Source organism: Gobius niger (assembly GCF_951799975.1).
Source record: "Gobius niger genome assembly, chromosome: 4".
NCBI lineage: Eukaryota > Metazoa > Chordata > Actinopteri > Gobiiformes > Gobiidae > Gobius > Gobius niger.
Genome location: NC_136855.1, coordinates 26,098,022 through 26,110,868, shown reverse-complemented (window position 1 = coordinate 26,110,868; position 12,847 = coordinate 26,098,022). Strand labels below are relative to the sequence as shown.

At 41.7% G+C, this 12,847-nt stretch overlaps 1 protein-coding gene across 1 annotated transcript in view; it reads left to right on the top strand.

The window, feature by feature from the left end:
- Positions 1-12,847, top strand: part of cd276 (CD276 molecule) — a 77,731-nt gene that overhangs the window by 41,207 nt on the left and 23,677 nt on the right. The window contains exons 5-6 of the mRNA XM_079554631.1: positions 5,844-5,981; positions 12,009-12,047. Of these exons, the coding sequence (XP_079410757.1) occupies positions 5,844-5,981; positions 12,009-12,047 (177 nt within the window). The remainder of the gene's footprint in view (positions 1-5,843; positions 5,982-12,008; positions 12,048-12,847) is intronic.

Genomic DNA, 12,847 nt, shown 5'->3' with positions numbered 1-12,847 from the left:
CTTGCGGATACCTGGGCGCCTGAGCAGTAATATAAATCCCCTCCGAGGAAGCCCCTCTAATATAAAGGTCCACTGAGATAAATTTGCAGTCAGTCTTTCTGATTGGGAGCACGTCTTTGGCAGGTCTTACAAATTCAGTTCACTTGGTGTGTGGCTATATTTGTCATCTTGAAGTACCGAAGCGTTGCGGTCTTTTATGCCCCTTTACTGTCCATTTACGCTCCAAGTACCCCCAAATTCGAGAGTGCAGACGATTATTTTGAAAGTGTGCTACTAAAACTTGATGGTAAAAAGACCATGCATTGCAGTCAAAATACAGCTAAAAATGCACAAATCCATACTGCAAAATGTAGTAGAGTTACTACTTAAAATGTAAATAGATTTCCTTTGAAATAAAATTCATTCACATCCAGTCTCAGTCCAGTACCCTGTAAACTCAACTAAACTCTGGTAAGTATTCATATTCCTCTTGTAGCCACAAAGTTAGTTCATCTCTGTTACTGTTCACTGATGGTCCTTCTGCCAGTTAGTCAAAATGTTCACCTTGTGTAGGATAGAAATCCCCCCCGTTTCACATTTGCCCTAAATTCTCTTATTCCATGCATCTTGATAGGCCAGTACGGTCAGCCACTGTCTTGAAATGTCCTTGTGAGAAATATGTGTTTTGGTGCCTGATATTTTGCCATACCGTCAGACTCCTGGCGAATTTGCCTTCTGGTCATTTTTTGGATAAGTTGAGAGTTTTTATTTTATTTTACTCTCCAAACACTGCATCTGTAGGTGCCATTTGCAATATCCTCTGCCAATTTTAAGGCTTGATAAAACAAAATAAACACTGTCCTAGTTATTTCTGTGACGGCTCTAGGGCAATTATGCTTGGAGGCTGAGTGATACCAACAACCATGCATTATTATATCTTTCCTTTTTTTTAATCTGGTCACTCACTCACTGTAAGAGTGTTAGTCACTCGTCATATGGCGTTGCTGCTAGGTGGCTTTCATAGGTCTCCTCTGGGGCTACAAACAAATCTGTTACAAACTTTACTCCTGTAAATGTGACACCGTTTCTCTGTTTTTAATGCACATCACTCATCTTGCTCTCATGTTTGCCATTGGCACCAAAGGAAGGACAATAAAGTCAAATAAACTAAAGTACATACAGTAAGTACATGGGCTCTGGATGTAGATGAGCAGAATGTGACTGTGAGGAAGCTGGCCACGAGGGGTCAAAATGGGCAGGCAGACTCGACAAATATAGCTCTTACCAGACATTTATTTCTCAAACTTCTCAATGACCCACATGTCACATACAAAATGGGCACCCTAGTGACTGCCACAGTCAGCTTTTATACCTCCCCTAATGGGAAAGGACCTCCCACAGGTTAGTACCATTAGCTCAATGGGTAAGTTCCACATGCAAGTTCAGCAGGCGAGCTTTTAACATTTTACATAAAATAAAGTAGTGTTTCATCCAAAACGATAAGTGTTCAAATCAAATGAATAAAGACAAACTACAAACCAAAAATTATACACAAAGGAAACTCAAAGCAAAGGTTTACACCAGTTTCCCCCGCCACATGGTCCAGCCTAAGATTTTAAAATGGCCGACACAGACCACGCCTCCCCTTTGTTCCCACCAGGCGGTACAGGTAAATGTGTATACTGAGTAAATGAATAAACAAAATGAATCTGATGGTTATCGTTAGCTAATGGATATTGAAAATGAAACAAACGAAGCAAAATGACCATAATACATAGTGAGACAAACCCACTTCGTCACAGTGACCCTGCATGCTGATAGGGCTGTGAATGTTGGTGAAACTCAAAAAGCGGAGGCTCAGAACAAAGATGCTGGTGGGACAAAAACCTGCTTCCATCCATCACAGTTTGCCAAGATTTTTAGTGAGCTTCATGTGGAGAGCTTTGAGTGTATGTGTGTGGGCCACAGCACTGAGGCTCAAGGGGGAAAATTTGGAGGATTTGATGGTCATGATAAAAGCTGGTAATTGAAATTGAAACCAAGTCATTGGTTAAATGTAGTTCTAATTCACGCTCCGTTTTTCATTCAGACTAATCTTGTCCTCTGATGCTGAAACCATTTCTTCGTTAATGTTTCTGCACAACCTTTCCCCAGTAATAGGCTGTGTTGCATGGGCACAGAAAGGAGTTTAAATTGCAGATGTGCTGGCCCTGTATTGGAGCTTGCAGAGGCAGTATGCATCAATCACCAGAGCCCTGTTGGCTGAATGTGATTTAAGTGTGGGCTCCTGTTATGTCTCACTGACTTTTATTCCTGACTTCACTGTTTCAGGGCGGTCTACAGTATGGTCTGACAGGATGGCTTTATAACTGCCATGTGAGCGGGTCAGAGAGCTAACCTGACTGTAGTTCACAGGCAGCTTGAGTTTCTCTGTACAGCCCTATAGCAAGCCTTGGCCCTGCTGCAGCTGCTCAACCCCTAGGCTAGCCGCTAGTCCAGTTCATTCTTTTGTGATCAACTTCATAGCTACATAGGCCTCATTTCTTTGTTTGCACTGACAAGATGATTTATCCCAACTAAAAAGGAAAACCTAATTGACTTCTTTCCTCAACTCTGCAGCTTGTCAGCAATGAGCCTTGAGGCTCTCCTTAGCCTGAAGCCATCCTTTTGTCAGAGGACATTATTCTCCTCTAGCCAGAGCTTAAGAGGCTGGGCTTCTTCCAGGCAGGTAAAACTGGCTGACAGGTGGCAGGAAAGCAGCTTTGATCTCCACTGTCTTCACACTGCTCCACCAACATGACAGGCAAGCGTGTCTTTAGAGCACTTTGTTGCTCAAAGGTGCAGGAAAAAAGCCTTTAAATCTTGGCACTTACTATTGTGAAAGCCAAAGAGTTGCTGAGCAGAGTCGGTTTTATTGTTTTCTAGGAACACCATTGAGAAATGAGGATGCCTCATTTTTCACTTGACACAAACACCTACACGGGCTTGAAAATACATTTTCCTGATGCGGACAAAATATCCTGCAATCATCATCAGTCTTAGTTTCTTGGTAGCGTAGTGACTTATAAAATAGATGTTTGTCACACTAGATAAATTGTGTTTGATTTAATTCTTGGTGGGATACAAGGGTTTATTGGCTGAATTGAGCAACTATCCCTGACCTAGAACATCACTTGCTATTATATCTTTGCCGTTTTGAGATTTTCCGTGGTAAAAGTGTTGTTGTAAATATGTTAATTACCATAATGATACACCAGTGATAAAACTGCTGAAGTAAGATTTGGCATTTGTTGTCGTGAAGTCTGTTAAGTCACACCGCAGCCCACAGTATCCATCCCTGGTGTGCCCACGAGGGTGGGGGAGGGTAAGATAGGTAAACAGAGCCATTAGAGACAAATCTATTTTTGAGGAAAACAAAATCACATCATCAAACAAGAGAAAGAGAAAAATATGATCCTGCAGCCTGTGGGCCCCAGTGCAGCAATGATAGCCAACTATGGCATTTGTCTTTATCAGTGTGCCTTGAGGCAGGGGGCACATGGAGGAAAATGTGAGGATAGTGAGGGGATGAGAAACACAATAAAAGCAGAAAGTATTGTGTCATCTTCACTCATTCCAAAGAGAAAGCATCTATTTGATAGTCTGACCTAGTGATTGTTTCACTGATGTGCCTGTTTTGTCTTTCACGTGGCCATATAAATATAGCAGAGCAAAGGGCTTAGTGGACACTGAGCAGCAGAATCATCAGTCATGACTCGCCCGGAGAGACACACATAGTTTCATCAAAATGACAAGATTGACTTTCCAGACTTGATCCTTTCTCTCAGCACCAGCAGGGCTTTGGCCTGGAGATAATAACACTCAGAGCATCTCTATAAATAGATCCAGAGTATTTAGCAAAAACGCTGGACAGTTCTCCCCTGCAGATTTGTACTGCTTCATTAATGGCTTCTTCTTTGTCTTTGTAGTTGTTTCGCGCCAGTAAATGGACATGTGAGCCATGTGAGAATTAACCTTTTTTTTTACCCTCCTTCCTTTCCTGCAAGTAGTCTTACATTTCCTGATGCCAAGTCCTTACAGATGCTTCATCTTTTCTTTTTTCAAATGCCAGTCATTTATCAGTCTTTTTCATTATTATGTGCCCAGAGCAGGCACTCTCACAAGGAGGCCTGTTTGTGTTACTGCCAGTCTCACAGCTCTTTAGTGGTGCGGTTGTTTTCTCTTCTCCTCCCTCTGTTCTTCTTGAATCCCCCAGGGAAATTTGGCACTGTTTCTGAGATCTATTGTCCTGCTGAGCAGTTTTTATTTCAACTCATCTGATTGCTACTTGCCAAAATGCTGTCAGTTTGTGTGATGTCTACTGTCACAGAAAGATTGGGCGCTTCCGTCAAGGTGTACAGGAGTGTCAACAAAACAAAAATAGCTTAAGTATGTATGAAGAAATATGGTTTGTTCAAAAATCCTAATCAATTGTAATTTGGGTCCATTCGACCTTATTGGCTAATATAGGCACTAAGGGAAACGTTTTTTTTCAACTTGGCTGATATCAAACCTGGACTTTTATACCTTGTTTGAAAGCTTGGATTCTTTTTAATTGATAGATTAAGTATTTTTATATTAATCATAAAAGACGTTTGAGATGTGCATTGAAGTGAAGTCAGGGGTTAGCAGCATGAACAGGTGGGGGCTCAGCACACACCCTTGGGGCCCTGTGTTCAGTGTGATGGCTCTGGAGGTGTTCCTGCAGTGCCGACACGTACTGACTGTAGTCTCTGCATGATACTGATGAATGATGAGAATAATACTGGAGATTTTTCTCACTGCAAAACTGCCATAGTACTTAATATTGATGCACATTTTCCACGTGAGTGTCTAATATATAATATTAGTATATTAAATTGATTAGCATGTGTAATATATGATATTACACATGCTAATCTTTTATCTAGGATCACTCATCTAAAAAAAAAAAAAAAGGTAGCACTTTATTTTACAGTACTCTTGATACATTGTACCTAACTAAATTTAGTACAATGTAATAGACTTTGTAACAATGTGTAATAAGTTGTACCTATGGGTTAGATACACAATGGAATAATTAGTATTTGTAATTTTTAGGTACATAATGTAATAAGAGATAATTCTAATTCTAACCCTATGGGTCTCGTGTCCTATTACATTATGTACTTACAAAGTACTAATACAAGTTATTCCATTGTGTACGTACTACATATGTTCAAGTTATTACAGATTGTCACAGAGCACATTTTATTATACTAAATTTAGTTAGGTACAACGTATCAAGGTACTGTAAAATAAAGTGATACCAAAAAGGGTAATGTAGAAGGCAAGATGTATTTTGGCTATAACCTTTTTGGGGTTCAAAGGATGCTGCGTACTATAAAGTCAAAGTAAATTATATAAAATAAATTATATCGGCTGATATTTTTGTTGTTGGCAATAATGTTGATATTGGCATAGACCCCCAAATAGCAATAAACCTGGTAGGGCATTTCTGACTCTGTATGCATGCTAATTTTTAGCAAGAAATAGTTAATGCCAGCATCCCCGGCGTAGCTTGCCAATTAACTATTACCCTGTAGTGCAACAGTATCTGCCATCTGGACCGTGTAGAAAGATGTGTGTCTCTTTATTGGACCTAATTAACACTCTTAGAGAGCTATTCTACAGAAAAGGTTAATTTTAACAGGGCTGAATCAGGCTTACTGTACATATGGTGTGTACTATTCTCTAGAAATATACCGGTACTTTATGTAACTAATTGAATGATTAAATCTGTAGACCAATGGACATAGATACAATGCAAGTGTGTTATGAATGACTGTGTGTGCCCTTTGCTTCAGGTCAGAGCATGGCGTTCCCTCCGGTGGCTCTGTGGGTAACTATTGGCCTGGCTGTGTGTCTACTGGTCCTGCTCATTGCCCTGGCCGCAGTCTGTCGACGAAAGATCAAGGAGAGCTGTGAGGAAGCCAGAAGAGAAGGTGAGCTAAAACACCCCTGTGTTTTCTGCACAGCAGACATGTCCAAAGTGTGGCATGAGTCCAGTCATCAATCAATAAGCAGATTACTGCCGCTACAACCATAATGGTTAACAATAATAACAACAATATATGTTTTAAATTAAACAGAAAGAAGAAACCAGCCAATAAAATTGTTCGGGATGTTTTTTACATTATTATAATTATCGATGACAGAAAAATGTTCAGTCTTGCTTGTTTAGGCTTTGAAAACATCTTTTTTCATCATCTCCTACTTATTCCCTATCAACTAAAGAAAGTTTCAACCCTTCTAACGCTTTAGATTACATTGATCATGATTCATCTTTTTAGGAATGGTTTTGAATAATCGGCTTGTTTAATCACATCTTCTTGCTACATTCATGGTGCAAACCTTTTATGTGGTGAGGCCCTTTCAAGTGTACTTTAGCCTTCATCATGATGTAGGAGCACACTTTAAACTTTTACAGTGGGGCTGGAAGACGTAAGTGTAATTGCAATGTGTTGGCCAGATCTTGTAAGGCACTACGAGAACAAGTGATTAGATGTTCACATCGGAGAAACCTTTGAGAATCCAGAGGGAATTCTGCTTAACACAAGATTTCCAGACCCGGTCTTAGATGGTGGGACCCATGTACTCAGCAGTAGGGGAACATCATTACTCCGGCTTCAGTAATTAGCATTGCGAAATGACCAAGGATTGCAGCAAGAGCAAAAATGGCCGAAAGACAGAAGGGGGGGAAAGTTTTGAAATGAGATAGATAGTGCAAAGCCACCAGTTCTGCTGTAATGAGATCTGCACAGAGTGGAGAAGACATTTAAAGAAAGGTCAGCCAGTGTCTGCACCAGAGCCCAGAGGTTTAAAAATAAATATGGAAGTGACACAGACTCAGTGAATAGAGTAAATAGCTCCATGGAACATATGAAATCAAATGAAATGGAAAGATAGAAATATAATGCGGCTCCTCCCATGGGCAAAGGGCTCTTAGGGACCTTTTCTCTCAGAAAACTGAACAAGGCGCTGCCATGCAATTCCTTGCTCTTAGCATAGATTGATTATATGGTCATCCACGGTTCCATGCACTGAAATGTTAACAGGTATTCTGCTCCCGTTGCACATAATCTTTCCTCTACTGTAGTGGCCTATTCACAGCAGTGTAGCTCTCCCGCTCATTGACAGAGTGATACAGACTGAATACAGATGTGAAATGGTGTCCTGTATGTGCATCTTCAAAGCTGCGATGGGGACACACAAACCAACATGCAAGTAGCATCATAATTGTGGCTGTCTTATCTTTTAATAGCGTTTGCAAGTATGGTCAGATCTTCCCTGCGTTTGGGTTGTGGGGGTGAAAGGGTCAGGAGTGGAAAGTGGAAAAGTGAGTCATTTTTCTTTCCTGTCATAATATATGTTTGTGTAATAAGGCATTGAGTTGTGGTGACGCAGATGGGGGTGCAAAGCTTATTTCACACTGAGGTATAGCGTGTTAAAACTAGCAAAGTCTTCTCCCTGAGGTACTACCTTGCATAATCATGGTGACAATGCATTTAATATCCTATCTAGTGCTCGTTTCCCCTTCAGACAATCATCTGTTTTAATCAGACCAGCTATTGAAGATGTAACAGTGAATCATGGGACAGCGCTCCCCTGGGTGAGAGAAAAAGTCATGAGCGAAGCAGTATCTGAGGTAGAAATTCCCTAAAGGAGATCTATTACTTTGCTGCAAGTATTTAACCTACATGGGTTCCCCTTATTAAACACTGCCACTGTCTAGCTTAGTCGATGGGATTCATAGTAAAAGCCATACACCCCTCAAATCAAGCTTTATGATGACAAAAAATGTCGAGTCAACCAAATTTCACGGATCTCTGCATTTGCACTCCACTTCATTATTCCACCTCTCCAATACATGGATGTGTAAGAGTGATTGTATGACATTTAGCAAAGCACTACGCATACAGTATGTATTACACTCTTGCATCTTAGTTTTCATTTAGTTTAGTAAGCTACAGTATGATTTAAAACTCAAAAAGCGAGAAAACTAATGAAGAGGTCAAATTTGACTTGCTGCTTTTATGTTTATGGCTTTCATGCGTTCCTATTATCACCTCCTGTGTGCCAGTAGGCTGTGATACACTTTTACACTCCCCCAGCTGCAGTTAACACATCCCACCGTTCCTTTGCTCCTTGGTCTTTTATGTTCTGGTTCACCCTTAACCCGCCTCCGCCTCCCTCACCCCTACACCACTGGGAAGCCGCCAGTGGGGATAAAGAATTGTAACACTCTTAATGTACAAGGGAAGCAGTTCTGGCTTACTGTACTGTGGATGCCCTCTTTCTCACCCTGACTTAAAGGTGCTTTCACATAAGCTATACTTTCCCTCCAAAGGCATTTGCTGCAACCACACAGATGGGATTGTGAGAGCCTCTAATAGTTTAGCATTTGTAATAAAAAAAATATATATATTTTTCTTCTTTTTAAGCAAGCATTTCATCATAGGATTTTCATATTATAGCAGCAGACTCTCCCAGTATCGGTAGTATCTGGCATCAGCAGATATTCAGACCCCAAGTATGGTTATTATTGGAACTGAATAATGTATTGGTGCATTTTTAGTGTGTACAATAGTTGAGGGGTAAATGGGGTAAACTTTAACTGTGTAATGCAAAAAGCAAAGGTTATTGATCAACTCTAGTTAAATACTCCTATTACTATAAATGTAGAATTAACGTATCCTCTTTAGTTGAATTAAGACAACATCTTCTCTTAAAGCCACACTGTGTAGTATTTAACCCAATAAATAAAATTGAAATACAAGCATTTATTTTATGACAGATATTTTCATCACTGGAAAATACCTCATAAATAAGTGTAATAATACAAACAAACATGTGCTTTTGCTGTGAGCGGCTCAGCTCTCCTAAGACATGACTGTAACTTTACCACTCTGCACCCTGGTTCACCCCCGCCCTCCGTCAGCTCAAATCTCAAGGACGACAACTAGAACGACTTTACAATAAAACTGGACTCAGTTTACACAAAGAAATGTACAATAATCATATCATGCAATACAAGGACAATCTCTCCTCTGCCAAATCCGCCTACTTCTCCGGTTTAATTTACTCCAATCAACATAACTCTAAAACTCTCTTCTCACCAATATCACAAAACCCCCTGACTCTCTCCCCCACTACATGCAAAAAGTATACAAACAAACAAAAAACAAACAAAAAATCCACTGACTTCTGTAACTCACTCATGTCCTTCTTTGTCTCCAAGATGTCCAATATCCATCAACACCTGATCTCATGTGGAGCTGCAGTCTCTGGAGTGGACTCCTCAGCCCCTACTCTTCTCTTACATCTACATTTTCCAGCTTCATCCTCCCCTCCGTTCAAGCCATTTCCGATCTCATCCTCAAATCCAAACCCTCAACCTGTCCGCTTGACCCCCTCCCAACCCCCATCCTGCCTCCCTTCACTTGCCCCCTTTATCACCAATATCATCCACTCATCTCTTATCTCTGGTACTGTCCCTCCCTCACTCAAGTCTGCCACAGTCACACCAATCCTGAAAAAGCCCGGTCTGGATCCAGCAACGTAGGACAACCTACGTCCCATTTCAAACCTTCCCTTCATCTCTAAAATACTTGAAAAATCTGTTGCCGCTCAACTCCGTAACCATCTCATCACTAACAGTATCTACGAGAAGTTTCAATCCGGTTTTCGTCTCCTACACAGCACAGAAACAGCGCTTCTCAAAATCTCTAATGACCTCCTCATAGCTTCTGACTCCGGTTTACTCTCCATCCTTATCCTCCTTGACCTCACTGCAGCTTTTGACACCATTTCTCATTCCACTCTCCTTGACAGACTCTCTTCCACTGCCACACTCCCCTTGCTTGGTTCACTTCCTATCTCTCTGGCTGCACACAGTTCATTCAACTCAAATCCCACAAGTCCTACACTTTCCCTGTCTCTACTGGTATGCCCCAGGGCTCTGTCCTGGGGCCCCTCCTCTTCATTATCTACATTCTCCCACTCGGTCACATCTTTCGTAAACACAACATCCATTTCCACTGCTATGCAGATGACACCCAGCTCTACCTCTCTACCAAACCATCTTCATCTCTTCCTCCATCCTCCCTTGCCCTCTGTCTACAAGAACTTAATTTGTGGTTCTCCTCCAACTTCCTCAAACTGAACAGCTCCAAAACAGAAGTCCTTCTCGCAGGCACCTCCTCCACTCTCTCCAAATCTAACAGTTTTCCTATTCCCTTCAACAACTCATCTGTCCTACCCTCCCCTCAGGTTAAGAGACTGGGTGTCATCCTCGACAGTACACTCTCTTTCCAGTCTCACATCAATAACATCACTCGGTCTGCATATTTCCACCTACGCAACATTTCTCGTCTCCACCCCTCTCTCACCCCCCACACCACCGCCATCCTCGTCCACAGCCTCATTACCTTCCGCATTGATTACTGCAACTCACTTTTGTTCGGTCTTCCCAACAAATCCCTCCAGAAACTGCAGCTCCTCCAAAACTCTGTTGCTCGAATCATCCCACGGACCCCTACCTCTCATCACATCACCCCTGTCCTACAACAACTCCACTGGCTCCCCATAAAACAAAGAATCAACTTCAAAATACTCCTCATCACATTCAAAGCACTTCATAACCTGGCCCCTCCGTACATACATCGCAGCTCCTGCCCGCACTCTCCGCTGCTCCTCCACTCTCAAACTCTCCGTCCCACCGGCCAAACTCATCACCATGGGGCACAGAGCATTCAGCCACTCTGCTCCCCAGCTCTGGAACTCTCTCCCCTCTGACTTCCGTACCATAGACTCTCTGCCACTCTTCAAATCCAAACTCAAAACTCACCTGTTCAGACAGTCCTACACCACCTAGCTACGCGCTCACCTTCTCAATCGTTTGTACTCTGTTTTATTTTGTTGCTCTTGTTTTTAATGTTTTTAATGTGTCCATTGTACACTGTCCTTGGGTGTTCTGAAAGGCGCTTTTAAATAAAATGTGTTATTATTATTACGTCTCCAGCTCGTCTCCATGGAGATGTCGACTAAAGGCAGCAGAATGTGCGATTTGAATAGGTTTGGTCCTCATCCAAATCCATCCTTTACAGAAATATCATTTTCTATGTTGGACATTTGCAGCATGTTTTGTACCAATGGCAACAGTATAGTCCAAAATGTTACCCAGTGTGCCTTTAAGTCTGCCAATATTTGGGAAAAACACACAACAATGTGCAACAAAACAACTAAATCATTTCTTCCTTGATACATTATATACGTTTGGATACAAAATACACATTTCTAGGCACTGACAAACCAGAAATGAATAGGGTACATTTCCACACACATCTCGCCAGCTGGATTCTGGAAAACCTGGCACGTCCTTCCGCTGTAATAATACGGATTTCTGGTTAATTTCCCCAGAGTATCATTTTCTTTCTGTCACTGTCATAAGAAAAAAAAAAAAAAAAAAAAAGATCTTGCAAACACCGGATTGTACATAAATGAAATGTTTTGACGTTAGGTTTTCCTCTGTTATCCGTTCAAATCTGAGCCACTGTTTCGTCCTAACTAGATGGCATCAAACTCGAGTGTGCTGGGGGGAAAAAAAAGGGAAATGATATGAAGAATTAATACGGGCTTCTCAGACACTCCAGCCCTGAGCTATTTTTAGCCTTGGTGTGCAGGCATAAGTGTGACAGCCATCAGTGCAGTGCCTCTCGAACTCTTTTGACAGTGGGTTTTCAGAAAGGCACCAGCTAAAGCCTAATATGATTACTGTCTTTGTGAGAATAGAGGCTGGATATGTCACTGTATGTGCGTGTGCGTTATCGTCCCTGCTTGGGTCGTAATACATCTTGTCTTGCGAGCTGTGAAGGACCAGCTCTCCAAAGGCTGCCGATGAAGTGGCAATATTGTCTGCCATCATTTGTACCATGGTATTGCTGATAACGTTTCTGTTTTCTCTGCTGCAGAAGAGGCCAAGGAGCTGGAAGAAGATGAGTCAAAGACAGGTCAGTGGACAGGTCAAAAAGCTCTTATCATGGAAGCTCGCTGCAGTTTATTCACACTCACACTTTTGGAGTCCAATCACTGTTTCTCGCAAGTGTCTCCAAAATTCCTTTGCACTCCACAATCTGTTTTCTTTTCGTTCATTTTCTTTGGTTGTTTTTCTCATCTTTGCAATAAACAATCATGTATCCCCCTTATTCCTGGGGTCGCTCAGGAACATGTTTGAATTAAAAAGCAGAGAAAGTGACATTTGTGGCTCTGGAACATGCACTGTTTGGAACATGCTTGTGGACTAAAGCTGGGCTTACACGGTGACATTTTTGGGGTGATTTTGAACATGCCAACTCTGACTGACTTTCATACGAAGAGAGTCCGAGCCCACTGAGGTGTTTTACCCTGTAAAGAGCGATAACACACACGACTGACCTGTTCACACTGTACGAGTGACATGAACCGAGCCCCGTGAGGCGATACAAGCTGAGCCGGGTCTGAATACAGTGCATTTTACATGTCTTAGTTATGGAAAGCGTTCTAACTATTTTCTGATTTTTATTGAGTAAAACCTTTTACCTAATTAAACTACAGACAATTAGACATTACATTCAGCGTGTGAATGCGGCAAATGTAATGAGGCTTCGTAAACAGACTGTAGCTCAGTTGTAATCCATTCTCTACGCCTAAAGTAAACACATTTGCGACACGTCTTTGTGAAAGATCGCAGAATTAGAAGATATCCACAGAGGTTAAGTGGAGACAACTTGGCCAACACGCCCATGGGTCAGAAAACTGTTCGACAGTGCGA